Consider the following 23,616-nt stretch of genomic DNA (forward strand, 5'->3'; position numbering starts at 1 on the left):
ATGGCATATATATATATGAATGAAATTAAAATAAGAGATCAGACGAGCAGGACGTTTAGCTGATGGTAATTAATACGCTCTGCCCATTACAATGCAGTGCTGCTCACGATTATTGAAAAACCCATAAATTCTGAGCGGCACTACAATTACGCTCGTCACCTTGAGACATAAGATGTTAACACCCATATTCTAAGTCGTTACCTCGAAAGTCCCTCGACTCGAACTCAGTCGAGGAGGCCTCAAGGAATGACTTGAAAGGAACTCAAGTTTGGTATTCATAGTTGTCAGTTTGAGGAATTCATGAGGTTCCTCGAATGAGTGTGAGTCGAGGTAAAACTTATGAATTACGTCATCGTTTGGAGGAATGCTAACCTTATTATTGACGATTTTTTATCTGTGGCTTTCAACTTCTTGTGTCAAGTGATTAGTGAAGTGTAAAATGAAAGCGAACACATAAATAAACAAATATTAACGCAGCGTAATTCGAATTCCTTAAATGCACTTGAAAACAAAACCCATGTTTTGCGCAAAAAATACTGTGATATTTGTGAAGTGGTTGGCTTGGAGAAGAAAATATTTTGTTCGCTTCGCAGTATACAAGTGAATTCAATCGTGTGTTGTCCTTATTGAGCAATTATTTAAAATGACTGCAACTGGAAGACAGCTTTTCAATGAAGCCGAGAAGATTTGTCTGCAGGAGTTAGTGATCAAATACAAATTAAATTCGATAGCCACTATGGGGAGCGCAGTGGCTAAAAAAATCCCTGGCTTAGCCTAACAGAGGAGTACAATGCCATAGAAACGAATTCAAAAGTAAGTACTTACTGTAGTTGAAAATATATTTTATTCTATTGTATTCACTTAAGGCAAACTTTACGAAACATTTGAGCAATTATTTCTTTATCACTTTATTTTTAGAGTACTGAAGCTCAACTTAAAAAATGTTGGGACCAGGCGTAAAAGTATGTTGGCCTTAGAGAAAAGGGAAAGGATGAGGACCGGTGGTGGTTCCTCTAATGCTTACATACCTAGTACCTGTACTGGAGGATGCTCTCGCTGAACAGACAGATGTGGAGTTGGCAGATGTAATCGACAGTGATAACATACCTTGTAGTGCAGGTAAATAACATTAAAGTACTTCTGGTACTTACTGCTTTAAGTTTATTGCCATTTGTGATTTTTTATGACTGTTTTTCTGTTTGGCAGTAATCCAAATTGATGATGTGATGTTGTTACACATGTCATCTCAAGTACCAGCAGTTGAACATGTGTCAGAAAGAGGTAAAATAACCAACCTTTTTAAAATTATAAAAAATAATATTATGTTATTATATATTATGTTTATTGTTAAGTATTAATGTTATACGTAATTTTACAGAAAACATTATAAACACTCCTCCACATTTGACAGAGTCCCGGTTGACTGATTATAGTGCAGCTCCATCACAAGGTAGTTATAAAAATATTTTGTCAAAGTTTAAAATGAATGTTCATTCAATTAAATAAAATAAATGTTATACCTGAACACATTATAATAGGCAAAATAGTTGCCATAATGAACCACTTAATTAATGTCTGACTGTTCATCACTGGTGTCTTTTCTTATTATTTGAAGATAGGGGATATAGAGCCTCAACTCACCATGCTGATTAAATACTGGTCGATGGGCTTAGATAACTTATTGCAACTCTTTACATTTATTATCAGTTGTTAGTGGTAGTGGCTGGGTCGACAGTTTAACTTGTTCTCTATTGATGGTATGGTTAGAGAGACGGAGACCACAGGCCTATTGTTATTATTTAAAAAAAAAATCAATAAATGTCTGAAATTGTTGTTTTACATTTACAATATAGGTCTTATTATATGATTTACATTTCAGAGTCAAGAAATATACGGACCAGAGTGATTCAAGAAGAATTTCATATCCGTCAACAAACATATGGAAAATCTCAGAAAAGGGAAGTGGAGCTGCATAAGCTCAGAATAGCTGAGAAGGAGTGGATGGTGAAGGCAGCAGAGGAGATTTTTCTCAAAGCCAAAACTGAGAGAGAAGCTGCAGAGGAACTTCTCCTCTGCAATAGAGCCAAAAGAGAAGAGGCTGAATTAAGTTTAAGAATATTTAAAAATAAAAAATTTTGATAATTAATTTAGTATTAGGTTGTATGTATATGCTTATTTCAATTCTATTGTGTAATAAAAAACTTTATTGCTTAGTATTCATTCATTTATAAATCATCCAAAAATTTAGTTGTGAACAGTATTTAACAAACTTATTAATAGAACAATAATAGTAAAGATTAATATTTAAATTTTCCTTAAAGTAACATATAAAAAAATGTATATATAAAAACATAATAAGATGTAGGTGTTAACTAAAATGTCTTGCTATAAAGGCAGCCCTTATAACACTACCTCGTGCTGTATCACCAGTGTGAGGTACTGGAACTACAGCAAGATTGGTTAAGGGTTCAATCATTTCTTGATTGGTCTCAATACTAATATTATGTAGCACAGCACATGCCACTATAATATTACATGTATTTGACAGATTATTTTGCAGTTTTCTATTCAAACATGCAAATTTTCTTTTCCATATCCATTAAACCTTTCTATAATATTTCTAGTACTGATATGGGCCCTATTATATTTGAATTCAGGTTGTGATTGTGGATTATGGACTAGTGTATACATGTATGGTGACTGTGCATAACCACTATCACCAATCAGTAAACCTGCAATTTCCCCTTCTTCAAATCTCATATAACACCTGCTATTATTAAATATTCTAGAGTCATGGACAGATCCAGGCCAGCGTGCTACGATATCATATATTTCCATCCGAGGGCCACATACTATTTGCACATTAATTGAAAACCAACCTTTACGATTTCGAAATACTTCGCCGTTTTGTCGGTTTGGATTTTTTATTGGAATATGGGTACAATCAATGCATCCAATAACCCCAGGAAATCCAGCAACACGATGAAATTGAATCTTCACATTAGCTTGCTCAGGGACGTCAGGAAATTTAATGAAGCGCCTTATTTTTAAAGCTAAAGCTTTCGATACATTGGCCACAATCTTTGAAACGACTGATTGACTTATTTGGTGCAAGTCGCCGCAAACAATCTGTAAAAATACCGATTAAAGTAAAAATGTATACATACAAAGCTTTGTATTGCAATTTTATGAATGTAGACAAGTTATAAGAATACTTACTTGAAAGTTTCCAGTTGCGTAAAATCGTAAGGCTGCTAGCATTTGGATCACGGGTGGAATCGGCAATCCACGATTGCTGTCTCCAGTATTTTGGAAGAGCAGGGGTAACAAAAAGCTTGCCACAATATTTTTGGTGAAGCGGAATCTTATTCGAAATTCATTTTCATCATAAATTTCCATCGGATTTTCTGCATCTCGTAAATATCGTCGCGATAAGTAGTCGTAAGGACTATCGTACATATATTCAATAAAACTTTCGAAAGACATTATAAAAAATTAATGAAATAATGTCTTTTGTAGCTAACAATTACTTATAAACTTCCTCAAGGTAGATGGCGATCAACCTTACATTTGACAGTTGGTTCCTCGACTCAAACTCACCTCGAGTGAGGAAGGTGTTTAAGGTAAGGACAAAAATTACAACTGTGAATATGAAAACCCCTCAGTGAGGTTGAGTCGAGTCGAGGAAATCGTGAGTTTACGACTTAGAATATGGGTGTAACACCCATATAAGTAATTGTTAGCTACAAAAGACATTATTTCATTAATTTTTTATAATGTCTTTCGAAAGTTTTATTGAATATATGTACGATAGTCCTTACGACTACTTATCGCGACGATATTTACGAGATGCAGAAAATCCGATGGAAATTTATGATGAAAATGAATTTCGAATAAGATTCCGCTTCACCAAAAATATTGTGGCAAGCTTTTTGTTACCCCTGCTCTTCCAAAATACTGGAAACAGCAATCGTGGATTGCCGATTCCACCAGTGATTCAAATGCTAGCAGCCTTACGATTTTACGCAACTGGAAACTTTCAAGTAAGTATTCTTATAACTTGTCTACATTCATAAAATTGCAATACAAAGCTTTGTATGTATACATTTTTACTTAAATCGGTATTTTTACAGATTGTTTGCGGCGACTTGCACCAAATAAGTCAATCAGTCGTTTCAAAGATTGTGGCCAATGTATCGAAAGCTTTAGCTTTAAAAATAAGGCGCTTCATTAAATTTCCTGACGTCCCTGAGCGAGCTAATGCGAAGATTCAATTTCATCGTGTTGCTGGATTTCCTGGGGTTATTGGATGCATTGATTGTACCCATATTCCAATAAAAAATCCAAACCGACAAAACGGCGAAGTATTTCGCAATCGTAAAGGTTGGTTTTCAATTAATGTGCAAATAGTATGTGGCCCTCGGATGGAAATATATGATATCGTAGCACGCTGGCCTGGATCTGTCCATGACTCTAGAATATTTAATAATAGCAGGTGTTATATGAGATTTGAAGAAGGGGAAATTGCAGGTTTACTGATTGGTGATAGTGGTTATGCACAGTCACCATACATGTATACACCAGTCCATAATCCACAATCACAACCTGAATTCAAATATAATAGGGCCCATATCAGTACTAGAAATATTATAGAAAGGTTTAATGGTGTATGGAAAAGAAAATTTGCATGTTTGAATAGAAAACTGCAAAATAATCTGTCAAATACATGTAATATTATAGTGGCATGTGCTGTGCTACATAATATTAGTATTGAGACCAATCAAGAAATGATTGAACCCTTAACCAATCTTGCTGTAGTTCCAGTACCTCACACTGGTGATACAGCACGAGGTAGTGTTATAAGGGCTGCATTTATAGCAAGACATTTTAGTTAACACCTACATCTTATTATGTTTTTATATATACATTTTTTTATATGTTACTTTATTTTTTTAAATGTTACTTTAAGGAGAATTTAAATATTAATCTTTACTATTATTGTTCTATTAATAAGTTTGTTAAATACTGTTCACAACTAAATTTTTGGATGATTTATAAATGAATGAATACTAAGCAATAAAGTTTTTTATTACACAATAGAATTGAAATAAACATATACATACAACCTAATACTAAATTAATTTTCAAAATTTTTATTTTTAAATATTCTTAAACTTAATTCAGCCTCTTCTCTTTTGGCTCTATTGCAGTGGAGAAGTTCCTCTGCAGCTTCTCTCTCAGTTTTGGCTTTGAGAAAAATCTCCTCTGCTGCCTTCACCATCCACTCCTTCTCAGCTATTCTGAGCTTATGCAGCTCCTCTTCCCTTTTCTGAGATTTTTCATATGTTTGTTGACGGATATGAAATTCTTCTTGAATCACTCTTGTCCGTATATTTCTTGACCCTGAAATGTAAATCATATAATAAGACCTATATTGTAAATGTAAAACAACAATTTCAGACATTTCATTTTTTTTAAATAATAACAATAAGCCTGTGGTCTCCATCTCTCTAGACCATACCATCAATAGAGAACATGTTAAACTGTCGACCCAGTCACTACCACTAACAACTGATAATAAACGTAAAGAGTTGCAATAAGTTATCTTAGCCCATCAACCAGCATTTAATCAGCATGGCGAGTCGAGGGTCTATAGTCTATATATATTATGGCAACTATTTTGCCTATTATAGTGTGTTCAGGCATAACATTTTTTTAATTTAATTGAGTGTACATTTATTTTAAACTTTGAAAAAATATTATTATAATTACCTTGTGATGGAGCTGCACTATAATCAGTCACCCGGGACTCTGTCAAACGTGGAGGAGTGTTTATAATGTTTTCTGTAAAATTATGTATAACATTAATACTTTACAATAAACATAATATATAATAACCTATTATTTTGTATAATTTTGAAAAGGTTGGTTATTTTACCTCTTTCTGACACATGTTCAACCTCAACACTAACTGCTGGTACTTGAGATGACGTGTCTAACAACATCACATCATCAATTTGGATTTCTGACAAACAAAAAAAAACAGACATAAAAAATCACAAATGGCAATAAACTTAAAGCAGTAAGTACCAGATGTACTTTATTGCTATTTACCTGCACTACAAGGTATGTTATCACTGTCGATTACATCTGCCAACTCCACATCTGTTTGTACAGCAAGAGCATCCTCCAGTACCGGGACTTGGCTAGAGGTACTAATTGTATAAGCGTTAAAGGAACCACCACCAGTCCTCATCCTTTCCCTTTTCTCTAGGGCCAACATACTTTTACGCCTGGTTTTCAAATTGTCCCAACATTTTTTAAGTTGAGCTTCAGTCCTCTAAAAATAAAGTGATAAAGAAATAATTGCTCAAGTGGTTCGTAAAGTTTGCCTTAAGTGAATATAATGGAATAAAATATATTTTCAACTACAGTAAGTACTTACTTTTGAATTCGTTTCTATGGCATTGTACTCCTCTGTTAGGCGAAGCCAGGCATTTTTTTTAGCCACTGCGCTCCCCATAGTTGTGGCTATCGAATTTAATTTGTATTTGAGTACTAACTCCTGCAGACAAATCTTTTCGGCTTCATTAAAAAGCTGTCTTCCAGTTGCAGCCATTTTAAACCAGTAATTTCTCAATAAGAACAACACACGATTGAATTCACTTGTATACTGCGAAGCGAACAAAATATTTTCTTCTCCAAGCCACCCACTTCACAAATATCACAGTATTTTTTGCGCAAAACATGGGTTTTGTTTTCAAGTGGATTTAAGGAATTCGAATTACGTAAAAAATGCGTTAAAGTTTGTTTATTTATGTGTTCGCTTTCATTTGACACTTCACTAAAAAAGCAATCATATATCGTGAACTTTAATGTCGTGAACTAATCACTTGACACAAGAAGTTGAAAGCCACAGATAAAAAATCGTCAATAATAAGGTTAGCATTCCTCGAAACGATGACGTAATTAATGAGTTTTACCTCGACTCACACTCATTCGAGGAACCTCATGAATTCCTCAAACTGACAACTATGAATACCAAACTTGAGTTCCTTTCAAGTCATTCCTTGAGGCCTCCTCGACTGAGTTCGAGTCGAGGGACTTTCGAGGTAACGACTTAGAATATGGGTGTAAGTCTCATTTGCCCAGTAATTTTACTAGCGCCGTAGCTAGTAAAATTAGCCCTTCAGTACGAAACACAGTACAGACCGAACAATGCTTCACTGCATAAATAGGTACCATTGCGGTACCCATAATCTAACCGGCATCCGGTGCAAAGGAGCCTCCCACTGGTAAGTATATTAGGCTAACTGAGAATATTTTGATGGTAACAATATTCATTCTTGGCCATTCAAAGTACATTTTTTTGTTTTTTGTGTGCTCTTATTGCGCTGAACTTACAACTACATCAGTTTAACTTTTGTGTTTGAAATACTTGGCGAGTATAGTAATTGAGGGTGATAGGACTTAGGTATCCCTTGATTAGTTAGTTTTAGATTATATCGGCCGTAGTTAATGTAGTGGGAGTTCTTGTTGAAGGTAACTTTCGCTAAAACAACATAACCAAATTACAGATATTACTCCAAGGCCACATCGGTATCAACAGAGCCATTGATGGTGATGTTGTAGCTGTAGAGATCTTCCCCGAAGATCAATGGAGGAAACCCAGCGATATAGTGCTAGAAGACAAAGCTACCGATGATCCTGGCGACGTGTTGGACGAGGAGAGCATCCTGGTGAACACGAATGCGGATGATGAGATACAGCCAACGGGGAGAGTCGTCGGCATCATAAAAAGAAAATGGCGGCAGTACTGTGGAATATTGTTGGCCAGCAAGTTTCCAGGTCAGTGCATACCGACACCTTGTCGACCTATTCGACCTATTCGTTAAATTGTACAATATAATAATAAGGCAAAGGAAGTTTTGTTTTATTAAATTATATGGCGGCCATCTTGATTTCTTAACATTTGTAGTTATAGCGGCAAGGCCATCACACATTAAGGGTGAGGGAGGGGGTTGACGAAGTTTGACATTGTGTGACAAGGGGCGGGGAGTCGTTATGGTCAAGTAATTGTCGTAGTCAAATATCATGATCAACGAAACTCCTTAACGACTTACAGTAATGGTGGGATCTGTGGCAGCATTTGAACTGTCTGAAATCAAAATACAATGTGCTTACGTGCATTACTGCATTGCAAAATTTAGTGGATCTGCACAAATTAAGACAAATTATTAGTCAGTATAGTTGAGATTCACTAAAATCTAAAAATAAAAAAGATCAACAAGAAAACAACCTACTCAAAATTACTATTCCAACACAATAGCTGATATAATATGCACAAAAAATAATAGAAATAATTGCGTATTTTTATAAAATCTAATTAATTAATGTAATTCTAGTTACGATTATTGTTATTTTTGGAATTGGTGTCAGCCAAGGTAGGTTTGTAACTACATACATAGTTATAGTTTAGATGTGCTTGAGTCGCACGCGCGACGTGAGCAGGCGAGGGGAGTGAGCGTTGCCGCGGCGGGATTAATTAATTAGATATTTATAGAAATACGTAATTATTTTTATACTTTTTTGTGCATATTATGTCTATTGTTTTGGAATAGTGTTTTTGGAAGTCGGTTGTTTTATAGTTTTGTATTTTTTTTATAAATTTATTTAATCATAAATATATGCACAGTTGGTACTTAAATTTTACATCTCGCCAAACTGTTGCAACAGTTTGTTGGCGAGTTTACGCTATTAGACAATATTATACTATTGTGCATCTATATAAATTATACCTAATTTGTTCGTTATATACACTATTACTAATACATATATAACATAACACACATATCATTACTTAGTTATCAATTCATAATATTCCTAAAAACATATTAAAATCTTACCTGTATACATATAACTAAACTATACTACTTTAAATATTAAGGCTTATGTTGAGACGTTAAGAAAGTGCTCTTTTAATTTTTATATTGTTATATATATACTATTTATTTATATATTGCAGCCATTCTTAAATACTTTATTGATTGAAAAGAGTGGCCGTTCATTTTTTTTGTATGTTCTCACGAGTAGGGATAAATCCATACTAGTGAGTACTCATAAAAATGAGTCAAATTAAATGAGTATTGATTCACAAGTCTCGATATTTTAATGTAGTATTGAATGTGGTATCGGTACTTTGATTCGGTACTAGTATCGATAAAGGAGTGGTTTCGTTGCTTCCCACGAGCTCTAATTTTTCATAATTTTTAGATTCGGTAATGATTCAAAGGTGTTTATTATGATTCAATTAGTTTAAGCCTAATTGAATAAAGTTTATTCGAATTAAATCTATGGTAATAGATTGGACATGTAAATTGATTTGTAATTATATTTAACAGGTGCGACACGTCACCTATTTACCCCCGCCGAGAAACGAATACCGCGCGTGCGTATCGAGACCCGCCAAAGTGAGCTGCTTGCGGCGCAGAGGATACTGGTGGCCCTCGACTCGTGGCCCAGGAACAGTCGCTACCCGTTGGGACATTTCGTGAGGGCACTCGGACCTATAGGTGATTCAAATGTTATTTATAACAAGCTGTTATCCGCGACTTGGTAACCATATTTTTTTCTTTAAGAAAATAAGGGACGAGACGAGCAGGACGTTCAGCTGATGGTAATTGATACGCCCTACCCATTACAATGCAGTGCCGCTCAGGATTTTTGAAAAACCGCACAAATTTTGAGCAACACACAATTGCGCTCGTCACCTTGAGACAGAAGATGTTAAGTCTCATTTGCCCAGTAATTTCACTAGCTACGGCGCCCTCCAGATCGAAACACAGTAATGTTTACACATAACTGCATCACGGCAGATGTAGACACCGTTGTGGTACCCATAATCTAGCCGGTTTTCTGTGCAAAGGTGCCTCCCACTGGTAAAATATCAGTGGGGTGTTCCAATGTTGCCACTTACACCACAGTCATAGAACAGGGATACTTGGTATTCGCCGTATTCACGGTAGGAGGTGATAGGGGAAAATTCTGTAGGAAATATTGAAATAATATCGTTTTTTGTCTCGCATTTTTAAATTTGGACCGATAATGGTTGTTTATATATTGGTAAATAACCAGTGCTTAAATGTTTTTGTAAATCAGAACAAAAAATATGATTTTAATTGATATAAGTATTATGTTTTAAATTAATTTAGGTTCTTGCAATTTTGACTAAGCCGATAACTCAAAAATGGTCATTTTTGTATAATGCATATATTAGGGATTAAAGTATCGCAAATAGTCACTCCTTTAACCTCCTAACGGTTATAATAATAATAATAATTTATGAACGATGTGGCACTCCAACCCGTCCCTCTCCGGGTCCGTCCGGGCGTCCTTACCAACTGACAATTGAACAAGACGTACCAAGAGTAAGAGCGCTCGGACGAGACCCGAAAGTAAGTGTCGAGTCCCACATCGTCCATACATTAAGGTACAAATTAAATTAGTATATTTAATCTTAGATGTGAGGTATATGACTTAGAGATTAAAAACTAAGGCAGCGTTCGTAAGAAACGTTTTCGTTCGAACGTTTTTTCTCCGACTTTGCAAATGAGGCTACCAAGAAAAATATTTTTTACCGACTAATAATAATTGGTGAACACCGTTACATTAAAGTATCAATAAATTATTTTAATTTATTTGTTGATCGAAGGTTTTGAAGATTTAAATTCAAATATTTTTATTTAAAATAGGATGTGACATCACTTATTGAAAGTCAAAATAAAAACTACCACCCATTTCAAGATGAATGCCTCAGGCCTGAGAAGAACGGGCGCAACAAACTCAGCGGGCTTTTTTTTTCATCAATAAATATGTTTACAAAGTAATATTGTACAATTAAACTTATTATTTAATAGCCTGAGGGCGGTCGCTCCGTTCTCAATCAGTGGTATCATTAAGAAAGTACAAACGTTTTTTAACAATTCTTTTGATGTTGAAGTGAAGATACTGTTTGAGTATCTTAATGTTCAAATTGCATTTCTTTCCATTATTTTCCTTGGAGCGTCATGGTCGGTCAAAAAAGCATATTCACTGCCAAGAATAAAGGGTTCTTGTTTAGATAATGTATACTTCTCGATAGAGTCTCTTGCTGTAGGCAACCGATAAAAACAGGCCAGGTTTATTGCTTTAGTGTGCGTGACAAACTACATCTTACACTCGCGATTTGTATGAAACTTTGTGTTAGTGTGCGTGCATTTCTCAAAATAAAGGTTAACCCTAAACTCAATTTTTTTTGACGTTTTCACAGCTGTCAGTCTATATAGACGTATAAATGATGTAAGGGTTAATGTGATGAGAGTGTATATATAGCAAGTATGTTCGTGGTGTTGGAACTTAACTTTTCTGCACAGGTGACAAGGACGCGGAGAACGAGGTGATACTCTTAGAGCACGATGTGCCCCACGCCAGGTTCAGTGAGGCAGTGTTGTCTTGCTTACCACCTGATGATTGGACCATCCCTGAAGAGGTATGTGTCCAATACTTCACACATCATTTTTATCCTAGGAATTATAATACTGTCAAACAGTCGGTGCCTGCAGTGCAATAAAACATTGGTGTGTTAGGCTCAGACATGTCTTGACTGTTGATAACCCGCCCAGAAGTGAACAGTACTCCATGTGAGGCCAAATGTGGAAGGCTTGAAATGAATTTCTGTCGCCTTACTGAGTACACCAAGCTTTATAGAGGCCAGTTTCGTCTTCTCTTCCTAGTGACCACGGCACTGACACCGACTGTCCAGATACGAGCTGTGGCAGTCAGAGGAGTGATCGAGAATCGAGCGAATATTTTCTGTTACAAATTTAAATTTTACCAAAATTTATGAACGATGCGGGACTCCAACCCGCGTCTCTCGGTTTCCGTCCGAGTCCTCTTACCAAGCTAGCCAGACATTCGAGTGACGCATCGTATATTGCATGTATTTAGTATGTCTTGTACAACTCTCAGTTTGGTTTTACGGTCGATTATGATTTATGGTCAGTTCTAGAGAGCACGGCTTGCTTAAAACGCCATGATAATTTGGAGTCCCTAAAACAATGCGTACGATTGGCAGTGAAGAATTTTCCCATGGAAAGAGTGCGTGATTCTATTCATAACTAAAATTGACGTTTAACGGACTGTCTTGCAGCCAATGGAGACCACTTCGAATAAGCTTTCAGATTTTGTTTCAGTATTGTAGTCTCAGTGGTAAGACTAGGTATAAACAGACACTTTATAGGATAATATTATGTAGTATTCGGTCTCTACACTAGGCATAGCCTGTCCTTTAGACAACAAAGAAGAATGACCAACATTGTATGGAGCTTGGGCCACTTACAAATAATTTTATGTTTCGATAAATGTTAGCATAAAGTATAGCTTGATAATTCTATTTTCATTCACAAAAATATTCTTCTAGTTGGAATCCCAGATTCAGAGAAAAACAATTTTAAAGGATGTTTGGTTAGGTTACTTTGTTAAGAATTAAGATCCCCTTTGCATGAACTTTACTACCTATGGAGGGTACCTACAGAGTTATTTTGAACCACTAACCAATCATGATTTAAAGAATAATAATAATTAGGTACCAAATCGCCTAGTAAAGTAAGTTGGTACAATATTTCGTACTACATAGTTATTTCAAAATAAATAACACTCACTGTAATAGTTTTAGCATATACGGAGGAAATATAATAACTTAACAACGGCATGGAATTGAAATAAAATAAAAATATCTATTGCTGTCGCGAATTCGATTAATAACGGTCGATTTTATTATTCAAATAATATAAAGCATTTTTAAAATAGTAAAAAAATACTCGGGATGTGAAGCACTTTTTTTTTACTGCCAAACTGAATGTAAAAATGTTTTTTAAATTATTATATTTGATATTATTGTCTGACACAATCATGGCCCATGCATGTTGTATGGTCAATCTTCTTAACGTTCTATGGTTGTGTACGAACGTGCGTGTGTGTGTGTGCGCTCGTTATAACGTATTAACATTATGTGAATGCTAGCCGATTACTTTAAGAACAGCTTCCATATCTATAGGAAATAAAGAAGCGCGTAGATCTCCGAGGCGTGTGTGTCTGCTCGGTGGACCCGCCCGGCTGTACCGATATCGATGACGCTCTGCACGCGAGGCCTCTGGCAGACAAGAGCAGCGAGGGCCTCAACAAGTACGAGGTGGGAGTCCACATCGCGGACGTGACACACTTCGTGAGGCCCAACACGGCGCTGGACCAAGAGGCCGCCTCGCGGTCCACGACGGTGTACCTCGTTGGAAAGAGGATTGATATGGTCCCAGGTAATTACAATACAATTTTGTTAATTAAAAGGGGCACTTACTTATTATTATTTGGACAGTTTTTCACTGAACACTTTATCATTGCGTGGCATTGTATTCAAAGCGCGGTCAAAACACAACTGGATGAAATCAGAGTTTTGTTTCAGACATTTTTGAGCGTGATTATTAGTCTAATAATAATAATCTTTATTTACATTTGAATAAGGTCTCTTTGACAATCGGTCTTATTTTATTAAACGGTTTTATTTAGCTCACCCCGTTTGTTTTATTTATTATTCTTGGGTCAAATTTAGTGATTCAAATTTCACCCTCTTCCTGTCAACCGATTAATCTGAAATTTTGTATACACTTTGGATTTAGGTGACAATACAATTATGTTTATTCATTATCATTATAAATTCAAGATGGCCGCCGCTACAAAATGGCGGATAATTTGTTTTATTAATCCCATCAATATGGGTATCAAATGAAAGGGCTCAACAAGCAGAATACAATATACTATAAAAAATTGAAATCCAAGATGGGGGCCGCTACAAAATGGCGGATAACGTAGGTTTTATCAATCCCATCAATATGGGTATCAAATGAAAGTGCTCAACAAGCAGAATACAATATACTATAAAAAATTTAAATACAAGATGGCGGCCGCTACAAAATGGCGGATAACGTAGGTTTTATCGATCCCATCAATATGGGTATCAAATGAAAGTGCTGAACCAGTATAATACAATGTACTATATAAAATTAAAATCCAAGATGGCGGCCTCTACAAAATGGCGGATAACTTAGGTTTTATCAATCCCATCAACATGGGTATCAAATGAAAGGTCTCAACAAGTAGAATACAATTTACTATGCAAAATTGAAATCTAAGATGGCCGCCGCTACCAAATGGCTGATAACAATTTTTTATCAATCCCACCAATATGGGTATCAAATAAAAGGGCTTGACAAGAAGAATACAGTGCACTATACAACCTCAATATTTAAGATGGGCACAGCCACCAAATGGCGTATAATAATAAGATTTAAATTTAGAAATTGAATCTGTAATTTAGGTATCTGATTAATCCAGCCTGAATCCACCACCCAAGTCAAGATTTTGTATCGTGTTGAGGACTGTGTGGCGTTAGGGTGGCTAAAAATGATACGTCGTTAGCGGTACACCACCCAAGTTAAGGTGAAAGGTTAAAACGCGCCGAGAACTGTATGGCATTAGGGTGGATAAAAATGATATGTCGTTAGCGTTTTCCCCTCAAGACTCAGGCGCATCTTGTTGTACATAGCCTTGCCCCTTTATTGGACCTCTGGGGGGGTCGACCGTTTAAATATCCATTACTCGTGGGAACAAAATGGTAAAAAAAATATAAAAAAATACAAACACAAATAAAACAGAAACTGCAACACAACGTAAACGAAGGCTTCAAAAAGCGAAAGAAAAGTATAAAGCAAAACGAGTTAAAGAAAGTGAAGGTGATAGAAATAGTCGATTACAGAAACGACGGGAACAATTAGCGTCAAAAACATCTGAGCAATATGAGGCCAGGTTAAAAAAGCAACGTCAGCGATATACACAAATTACGGCGTCAGAAACGCCTGAAGAATATGAAGCCAGGTTAACAAAGCAACGTGAGCGATACACACAGATGATAGCGTCAGAAACGCCTGAACATCGCGATACGAGGTTAAATAAACAACGAGAGCGTACCCAGCAATGCAGAGCTAATAATCTGCAGGCATTCGAGAATGCTATTAACACAATTTGTATACATGTTTGTGATATTTGTACCAAACGTTGTTATCCTAATCAAGTTCGTACAGTTCGGTACAACGCTGCTGAATTAACATACTTACCTGTGGAGTTAACTTCGAAAATATCATTGTTATTATGTTCCCGCTGTCAAACACATGTTACTAGTAATAAAACAACAGCACCACCAAAAGCTTACTGGAATAATCTGGATCCAGGTTCTATACCAGACGTTATTCAAACATTGACACAGGTGAAATTTAGTGGCCTCTATGGGCAGTACGGTTTTCGCGGACAGGCAGTTTTATTTGCCCAAGATATCTTTGAAGTCAGTGAAAGACTGCCTAGTATGCTACCAAGACCTGCAAGCCAGGTAGGCATTATTGTAGTAACCGAACGATTAGAAAATTTGAACATCACCAGGGAATTCACAATATGTCGCGAAAAAGTCTATAGTGCTTTAAGATGGTTAATCAGAAATAACCCGCTTTACAAAGATGTACGTATTGACGACAATGCCCAAATTAGTGACCAGGAGTTAGTACGACTTAGTGTGCCCGAATTGTCTGAAGATGAAGCGTCCGAAAGGAATGAAAATGAAATTCGAAATGCATTCATTCCAATTAATAATGTTGCAAGAATTATTCGAGCTTCATGGCATCAAGGTGACTACAACGTCTTTACTTCGCGATATGCTGATGTACAATGTAGTGCTTTGTCGTTGGCGAACATTGTCCGAGCTGCAATCTTAAGCCCTAATCAATGGCACGTCAATATTCTGAATGCTAATATGTTAGCGGGTGACTCCTTATATTGTTGGATTCGTACCCAGCTTGATCCTACTGAACTGGATGAAACAGGATATTTAGAGATACGAAACTTTCATATCGTCAGGCAAAGTTTACAAATGTATGAATGCCGATTTTCTATAGAATATGATGAAGACACTCTTTTATTCGGGAGTCTCCAAGATTCTGTAAATACCAATAATATCGGCATTACATTACATACAGCTTTAATTAGATTATTTGATAGTCATTCTTCAGGAATATTGACAGCGTCAAATAAATCTGTTAGCGTATTTCGCGGTTAAGACAAATACTATTTTGCTGACTCCCATTTTTGTGGCCCAAAAGGAAAATCAACACCAGAAAATGGCAAAACCTGTGTTATAGAATGCGACACTTACCAGAACTGTGCCGCATCTGTAAAACATGCCTCGGATCCCGTAATATTGCGTACACCCTTACACGCGTAGACGTACATTTGAGGGAAAATATTACCACTCGTCAGGGTGTTCAAGTACAGCAACAGGAAGATGCCATCACTCATCAGGATGTACAAGTACAACAACCGCTTTCGAATCTGAGATCTGAAACTATACCTATACAAACATCTGTAATGTTGCCTATTGATAGCGTCCAACCTGATGTTGAAGATGAGCTAGAGGTATCTGAAAATGTAAACGAAATCAGAAGAAAGACGAATAATAATATTGTGAATGAAGCTTATGAGTTAAAAGCAGCAGAGTTCGCATGGTATCAGCTTTTCCCGTATGGTAAAAATGGTTTGAAAGAACAACGGCCCGTAAATATAAGTCCTTTGGATTACTATCAATTTCGTTTATTAGGTGCTGATGTTAGATTTCAGCGCAACGATTACCTATTCTATGCTCTATCAATGTTTGAGTACTATCGAGTTAAATCAACCATTGCAGCTTGTGCTAGAAAAGTTGAAGGTGAAAACGGCAATCGAGTGGAAGACCTGCACTTATATTTAAAAAATCTAAGAGGTTCCGCTGCTTATTGGCGTAGTGCTCTTAGTGATCTTATAGCACAAATCAGATGTTTAGGACCTCCCACTTATTTTGTTACATTGAGCTGCAATGATCTTCCCTGGAAGGATATGAAAAGAGGTCTCCTTGTAAGTGATGGTAAACAGCACATTGACCCAGATGACATAGATATTCAGGAAACTCAGAGACTCATCGAGATGTATCCAGTTGTTGTGAGTAGACATTTTATGGTACGTGTTAATGCGCTAATGCAGTTTCTTAAAACTGATACTGAAATATTTATTAGAAACACGCCAGCTGTAGTACGGGTACCTAACTTCGTAGCAGCTTCTGATCCAGAGTCATATTATTACAGTTTACTAATCCAGTATATGCCGTATCGCAATGAGGCCGAACTTTTAGGAGAATTTAATAGTGCCAGAGATGCGTTTCTCGCCAACGAAGAAAGTTTAAGACAAACTAACGCCTACTTGGAACTATATCGTGAACGTGACAGGCAGCTTGAAAATGCATTCGCGCAAGTACACGCATTTCAGATACTGGAACACGCAGAGCCGATGGAACTAGACCATGAAGAAGAAGTTCCTTATTTGCCAATGAATGAAGACTAGTTCTTACAGGCTATGCAGTCTATGAATGCAGGACAAAATGAAATTTTTACATTAGTTACCCAGTCCATACAAAATCAAATGTCAGGTGCTGAAGAACGTTTAAAAATATTCTTTACAGGAGGAGCTGGTGTGGGCAAGACTTTTCTATTAAAGTTATTACGAGACCAAATTAATAGGTGCTACGCAAAGGATGCGGTTAAAGTCTGCTCACTAACAGGAGTTGCAGCTAGATTAATAAATGGAGCTACGATACACAGTACTTTAAAATTGCCTGTACAGAAAGACGGTCGCATAACAGGTATGTCACCACTGTCCGGAAACTATTTGCGAATAATGAGGCAACAATGGCATCAGACAGAATTTTTGATTGTCGACGAGATTTCCATGGTGTCTTATCAAATGTTATGCATGATGGATGCTCGATTAAGGCAAATTAAGAACTGTGAAAATGAGTTTTTTGGAGGAGTAAACGTTTCACTTTTCGGTGATCTTTTACAACTGCCTCCTATAAAACGATCAGGAACACCTGTTTTCAAACAGCCAACGCTGTGTGAATTAACTGAAAATATGCGTCAGCAAGGTGACCAGACTTTTATTGATATTTTGAATGCTTTGAGAGTCGGTGAGCTAACAACCCAACAATTTAGTATTTTAATGGGAAGACTTCTTCAAGACACGAGTGATGAGTTTGCAATAGACAAAGCGTTAAGGGTATACCCCACAGATCAACAAGTTAACGACCACAACTCTGCTGTATTGAATTTGTACAGAAATAATGGTGCTCGCATTTACAAAATAAAAGCGCAGGATCAGCTAGTACACGCCACACGAAATGCATACAATGTGGATATAGCTACTATAATACCAGCTGATATCAACAAAACTGGGGGTTTACCAGCGGAACTGCAAATATTTGTGGGGGCAAAAGTCATGCTACGGTCCAATATTGACGTTTCAAGGGGATTAGTAAATGGCGCTATAGGCTACATCAACGAAATCGTTTGGCCTCAATTTCGTCAAACTCAGATGTATGCAACAGATGTACCTTCCGTCCGAATTGATTTCGCAAGAGACGGAGTACATCTTATACACCCGAAAGCCATACAGTTTCCAGCTAAGTACAATTACGGGACGGCTGAAAGAAGAATGTTGCCTTTAATACTATCATGGGCTTCTACAATACATAAAATGCAGGGCAGCACTGTGGATCACGCAGTCGTATACTTAGGTGCGAAACTGTTTGAAGAAGGTCAAGCCTACGTGGCTCTTAGTAGAGTAAGATCTTTGCAGGGACTACGTATAGAGGAGTTGGACTGCAATAAACTAACGGGCAAGAAACCTTGCAATAATGAAGCACTAAATGAATTAAACAGAATGCGAAATAAAAACTAAAAACTAGAAAATAAAAATAGGTAAAAAAACTTTTTAAGTTAAACGGTTTTATGTTAAACATACATTGCAATGTTTAAGATAAATGTACTAAAAACCAAAAAATAATAAAATAGATACAGTCGTGGGAATTATAAACATATGCATAGACTAGACTAAAATAAAACCGTGGGGCACGTCAATTGTCTACAAATTATCGACTTAATGTGCGATAGAAGAGTCGTTTAATTCGTCGTTAAAATAGGCAGTTGGCCCGCAGACGGTGAGGAAATTACTTACTATTTTCTTGCTTATGGAAATTCCAATAGTTATACACTCCATGTAAATAAAAGAGATGTTTCAACTAGTTTATCGTTGGACATTCACACTGCTGGCTGGCGAGGAATCGTTTCACTGCTCGTAGTTTGTCTTTAATCGACGAAACATGATAAAAGTACTACTCGCTCACCACTATGAAACCCTAAGACTCGCTTATAATCGAGCTTGCTAGCTTGTTTCCACTTTCTAGCCCTACTTATCACACGTCCATCGTTGTCGGTTGAACAACTGCCTAATTATAGTGTAACATTACAAAACAAACATTTTAATCAACGATTGTAGACAATTGACGTGCCCCACGGTTTTATTTTAGTCTAGTCTATGCATATGTTTATAATTCCCACGACTATATCTATTTTATAATTTTTTGGTTTTTAGTACATTTATCTTAAACATTGCAATGTATGTTTAACATAAAACCGTTTAACTTAAAAAGTTTTTTTACCTATTTTTATTAAGATCACGTTTCTCTTATTCTACCTACAAGGCATGCAAATATATGTAGTATAAAATTTTATTTTATACAAAACTGAACCTAACCATTAAGTATTATAAACTAAGCAATACAATTATAATTTTAATAAAACAGTAATTTTCATGTCAAATTTATATGTCAATTTTCATTAAATTTAAATAGTAATTTATTGAATAAAATTTTTTATTGGCCATGTTGTTCTATTCTTAAGCTGAGTTTAGTTGTTTATTGTTCTTCAATGTTCGGGAGACAGTGATATTCCTCTGGTCGTGTGTATTGACGACCTCGGTTGTGACTAGTGCATACAAATTGCATCCTTACATGAACAATGTACAATTGCAACACATTACAGATTTGCTTAGTTCCAACCTTTGTTCACTGCGCGGTGGGGAAGAGAGACTTGCGTTCTCTTCGGTTTGGGAAATTGATGAAAACGCGAACGTGCTGTCTACAAAATTCCACAAGAGTGTTATAAAAGTAAGTCGTCTTCATAATTATGTAATGCACTTTAAGACAAATTAACCTGTACTGTGCGTTGCAAGACAACGATATATTTAATTCAATATACATACATAAATACATATAAACATCCATGACTCGGAAACAAACATCCGTATTCACTTTATAAATATTTGTACCTACCGAGATTCGAACCCGGGACCTCTAGCTCAGTGGGCAGGTCCACTAACCACTGAGCTCTATGGGTCGTCAAATTATTTAGACTACGCAGTCAAAATGGCGATTACTAGAACAGGTGAATGGTAGTCGTAGTAGTAGATAGACTGTGACAGCTGTGAGCAAGTCGAAAAAAATAGCGCTCAACGGTTAGCCTTTATTTTCAGCAACGCACGCGCATAAAAACAAAGTGCCTGACGTATCGAGAGTGTAAGACGAAGATGTCATTCAAGAAGCGCTCTCTAGACGCATAAATTATAATAAGGATATACCATTATTTTTTTATATAAAAATAAGGGACGACACGAGCTGGACGTTCAACTGATCGTTATTGATACGCCCTGCCCATTACAATGTAGTGCCGCACAGGATTCTTGAAAGACCCAAAAATTCTGAGCCGCACTACAACTGCACTCGTCACCTTGAGACATAAGGTGTTAAATCTCATTTGCCCAGTAATTGTGCTTCACGGCATAAATACGTGCCGTTGTGGTACCCATAATCTAGCCGGCATCCTGCATCCCCATCATTATTAACAATTGTTTGGTTTTGTGTTGGTGTATTAATATGGACAATGACAGTTGACATGTGTGACGTTGACAAATGATTAAGGTCAACTCTCAATAAGTCTATTTCAGTAACACGTTTTTAGGAAAGTTTAAATCTACTTTATATATTCAATAATATCAAAATACGAGTGGTACTTACCAAAAAAGGTATTTTTCATATACTTATTCTGGCCATAAGTACTGTTACAATTAAAAATAAACAAAATATTACATTTGAATTTGGAATCTGTCATTTTTATATGATTGTTCATAGAGTTTTATCATTGTACAATATTTTGCGATATTAAAGTGGAGTGGGATGATAAAGAGAACCGAATCGCTGTGATTGCATTACACAAAGAAAGTATGAAGCCAAATGCAATTTTTAAAACTCTATACGCTTGGTTGTTCATAGATACAATAATGAGACCTCCTCTGTTTGTGACAGAAAAAAAGTGGCCGTCCACGTAATGTTCGTACGAAAAAGGTGGTCAAAGCAGTTAAAGAACGAATTTAAAGAAATCTTGTTTGAAAGCAAAAGATTTTATCTCGGGAGATGAAGATAGCACATAGAACCATGTCACGTATTTTAAAAGATGACTTAGTACTTGCAGCCTGTAAGAGACGTACTGATCTAAATAAAGCATTGGACTATAACTATATAGGACATAACTGTGGATAGATAAGATCTTTTCATTAAACGGTGACAGAAATGTTTCCGTAACTAGGGATAGGTTATTGAAGACGGCCGTATATAAATTATTCATAGATAACCAAGCTGTCAGCAGATTTTATAATGTTAATAGAAAAAATAACGTTATGAATGTAATTTCTTAATTCAGTGTCATATTATACGAGTATATATATTAAGAAAATTCATTGAAATAGGCGTCACTTTGCGGAAATCCATAATTACTCTGTTCTTGTTGTTGTTCTTGTCTCAGAGTTTGGCAACATGTCGGAGAATACAGGAGATGGTCAGACGAACTTAGGACGGTAGCAGGCAAGACATGGTCTAGGTTAGCTAAAGATAGAAAAGAGTGGACGAAGTTGGAAGAGGCCTTTGTCAATAGACAAACAGATAGGGATAGATAGTGTCTGAGTATATATGTAAATTCTACTATCTGAATAAAGGCTATATTATTATTATTATTATAAGAGATTTTAAATCCTATTTTTAGTAAAAATATTTGAATTTGTTTATTTAAAGTCGCGGGCCGCCATGACCTACGAGCAGGCTCAGATCGCCATCGACGACGCATCCCGCAGAGACGAGGTGGCCTCCTCCCTCAGGATACTGAACACGCTCGCCAAGAAACTGAAGCAGAAGCGGATGGACAACGGAGCGCTGGTGCTCGCCTCGCCCGAGATCAGGTTCGAGGTAGGTAGGTAGGATACTGAACACGCTCGCCAAGAAACTGAAGCAGAAGCGGATGGACAACGGAGCGCTGGTGCTCGCCTCGCCCGAGATCAGGTTCGAGGTACCGTCTCACGTATCACGTGATAGTCAAACCAATATGGGGTTATATAATGGGGTTGTTATTTTCATTAAGGATAGTATTGCTTTTAGCTGTGCAGAACTGGAGGTTTTTGGGGCTAACTGCTTACAGCTCGACTTAAATAATGAGCTCACTTTAATTGCCCTATACAGATCGCCTTCTTGCGCTAATTTTGAAATCTTTCTAGACTCCCTGAATCATAAATTTAAGCAGGTAGGTCGTTCGAAAAACATCATTTTTATGGGTGGTACAAATATCAACATTACTGGAAATATACATCCCCAAGCAAATGATTACTTAGCACTATTAGCCCTTCATAATATAGAAGTTGGCATATACGCACCGACTAGGGACAATAGTTGCATTGATCATTGCATGTATAGACTTTAAAATAACAACGCTGCTAAATTTGCTGTGTTAAAAGCTGATATTACCGACCACTATGTAACTCTTTGTAGTGTGTACGCAAAAGATAAATTCTCTTATATCGACGAACGAAAACCTCCTTTTCAGAAACCGATGTATTGACTATGAACAGCTCCTCAAAGATATAAGTAGTCAATCATGGGATGAAATCTGTAGTGAAACAGAGGTGGACAAAGCCTTTCAATTATTTCATGACATTATAGGTACACATATTAGAAATAATACTTCAGTTAAAAGCATTCCTCACTCTAGAGTTAAATTAAAACCTTGGATTACGGACGGGCTTCTCAAGTGTATACAAAAAAGAAACAAACTTTACAGATTATTTAAGAAATATTCTAAAGATCCTATCACTAAATCTAATTACTTAAAATATCGAAATATATGTAACCGAATAATAAAAGATGCTAGAGAAAAATACTATAGGATAAAAATTTCTAAATATTCAGAGGATTCTAAAAAGATATGGTAAATTTTGAATGAAGCTTCTAATCGAAAGAATAAACAAAAGTACTATAAAAGAAATGTTAATAAATAATAAAGTTGTAAATTTTTCTTCAGAGGCAAATAAAATAACAAACGCTCTTAACGGATTTTACTGCTCAATAGGACATGACCTTGCTCAAAAGCATCTAGATAAAGTAAAAGCTACAGAGAAAGCCCTATGTAGCAAAATTAGTCTCCCCCGTATAGACAAAACTTTTTATTTAAAACCTACAAACCCAGCCCAGGTTAGCAAATGCATAAAAACACTTAAAAATACAGAATCTTGTGGGCATGA

General features: G+C 36.3%; 4 protein-coding genes and 1 long non-coding RNA gene across 9 annotated transcripts in view; 3 read left to right on the forward strand and 2 right to left on the reverse strand.

Moving 5' to 3' along the window:
- Positions 1-23,616, forward strand: part of LOC126964820 (exosome complex exonuclease RRP44) — a 60,397-nt gene that overhangs the window by 5,585 nt on the left and 31,196 nt on the right. Inside the window, exons 5-10 of one of the 3 annotated variants that reach the window (XM_050808112.1) lie at positions 7,578-7,848; positions 9,402-9,572; positions 11,412-11,527; positions 13,094-13,349; positions 20,040-20,164; positions 22,121-22,291. In XM_050808112.1, coding sequence (XP_050664069.1) covers positions 7,578-7,848; positions 9,402-9,572; positions 11,412-11,527; positions 13,094-13,349; positions 20,040-20,164; positions 22,121-22,291 — 1,110 coding nt within the window. The other 2 variants (XM_050808113.1, XM_050808114.1) reach the window with 2 other exon arrangements.
- Positions 162-2,213, forward strand: LOC126964848 (uncharacterized). The gene is made up of 5 exons (XR_007729435.1): positions 162-813; positions 919-1,119; positions 1,207-1,281; positions 1,379-1,450; positions 1,880-2,213. It is a non-coding gene; the product is annotated as an uncharacterized LOC126964848 (long non-coding RNA).
- On the reverse strand, positions 2,421-3,707 carry LOC126964842 (putative nuclease HARBI1). The gene is made up of 2 exons (XM_050808159.1): positions 3,220-3,707; positions 2,421-3,129 (listed from the first exon to the last, which is right to left on the reverse strand). Exons 1-2 carry the CDS (start codon positions 3,484-3,486, stop codon positions 2,569-2,571), a joined length of 828 nt encoding a protein of 275 aa, XP_050664116.1. The 5' UTR covers positions 3,487-3,707; the 3' UTR covers positions 2,421-2,568.
- On the forward strand, positions 3,762-4,982 carry LOC126964833 (putative nuclease HARBI1). Its single transcript, XM_050808144.1, has 2 exons — positions 3,762-4,043; positions 4,134-4,982. The coding sequence occupies exons 1-2, from the start codon at positions 3,777-3,779 to the stop codon at positions 4,893-4,895; spliced, it is 1,029 nt and encodes a 342-aa protein (XP_050664101.1). The 5' UTR covers positions 3,762-3,776; the 3' UTR covers positions 4,896-4,982.
- LOC126964843 (myb/SANT-like DNA-binding domain-containing protein 3) lies at positions 5,071-7,138 on the reverse strand. Of its 3 annotated transcripts, XM_050808161.1 has the most exons (5): positions 6,446-7,138; positions 6,115-6,340; positions 5,939-6,025; positions 5,773-5,844; positions 5,071-5,403 (listed from the first exon to the last, which is right to left on the reverse strand). In XM_050808161.1, exons 1-5 carry the CDS (start codon positions 6,617-6,619, stop codon positions 5,138-5,140), a joined length of 825 nt encoding a protein of 274 aa, XP_050664118.1. In that variant the 5' UTR covers positions 6,620-7,138; the 3' UTR covers positions 5,071-5,137. The 3 variants fall into 3 exon arrangements, with proteins under 3 accessions (XP_050664118.1, XP_050664119.1, XP_050664120.1); XM_050808162.1 differs by lacking the exon at positions 5,939-6,025 and having other exon boundaries at positions 5,773-5,811; XM_050808163.1 differs by lacking the exon at positions 6,446-7,138 and having other exon boundaries at positions 6,115-6,439.

This window comes from Leptidea sinapis, chromosome 6 (genome assembly GCF_905404315.1).
Source record: "Leptidea sinapis chromosome 6, ilLepSina1.1, whole genome shotgun sequence".
Lineage (NCBI taxonomy): Eukaryota > Metazoa > Arthropoda > Insecta > Lepidoptera > Pieridae > Leptidea > Leptidea sinapis.

What these genes read in the sequence shown, in the direction of transcription:
- LOC126964842 (XM_050808159.1), bottom strand. Translation starts at nt 3,486, where the DNA reads ATGTCTTTCGAAAGTTTTATTGAATATATGTACGATAGTCCTTACGAC. An exon ending in ACGCAACTGGAAACTTTCAA is followed by an intron (nt 3,130 to 3,219) that starts GTAAGTATTCTT and finishes GTATTTTTACAG; the next exon opens with ATTGTTTGCGGCGACTTGCA.
- LOC126964833 (XM_050808144.1), top strand. Translation starts at nt 3,777, where the DNA reads ATGTCTTTCGAAAGTTTTATTGAATATATGTACGATAGTCCTTACGAC. An exon ending in ACGCAACTGGAAACTTTCAA is followed by an intron (nt 4,044 to 4,133) that starts GTAAGTATTCTT and finishes GTATTTTTACAG; the next exon opens with ATTGTTTGCGGCGACTTGCA.
- LOC126964843 (XM_050808161.1), bottom strand. Translation starts at nt 6,619, where the DNA reads ATGGCTGCAACTGGAAGACAGCTTTTTAATGAAGCCGAAAAGATTTGT. An exon ending in TAACATACCTTGTAGTGCAG is followed by an intron (nt 6,026 to 6,114) that starts GTAAATAGCAAT and finishes TTTGTTTGTCAG; the next exon opens with AAATCCAAATTGATGATGTG. An exon ending in TAGTGCAGCTCCATCACAAG is followed by an intron (nt 5,404 to 5,772) that starts GTAATTATAATA and finishes TTTACATTTCAG; the next exon opens with GGTCAAGAAATATACGGACA.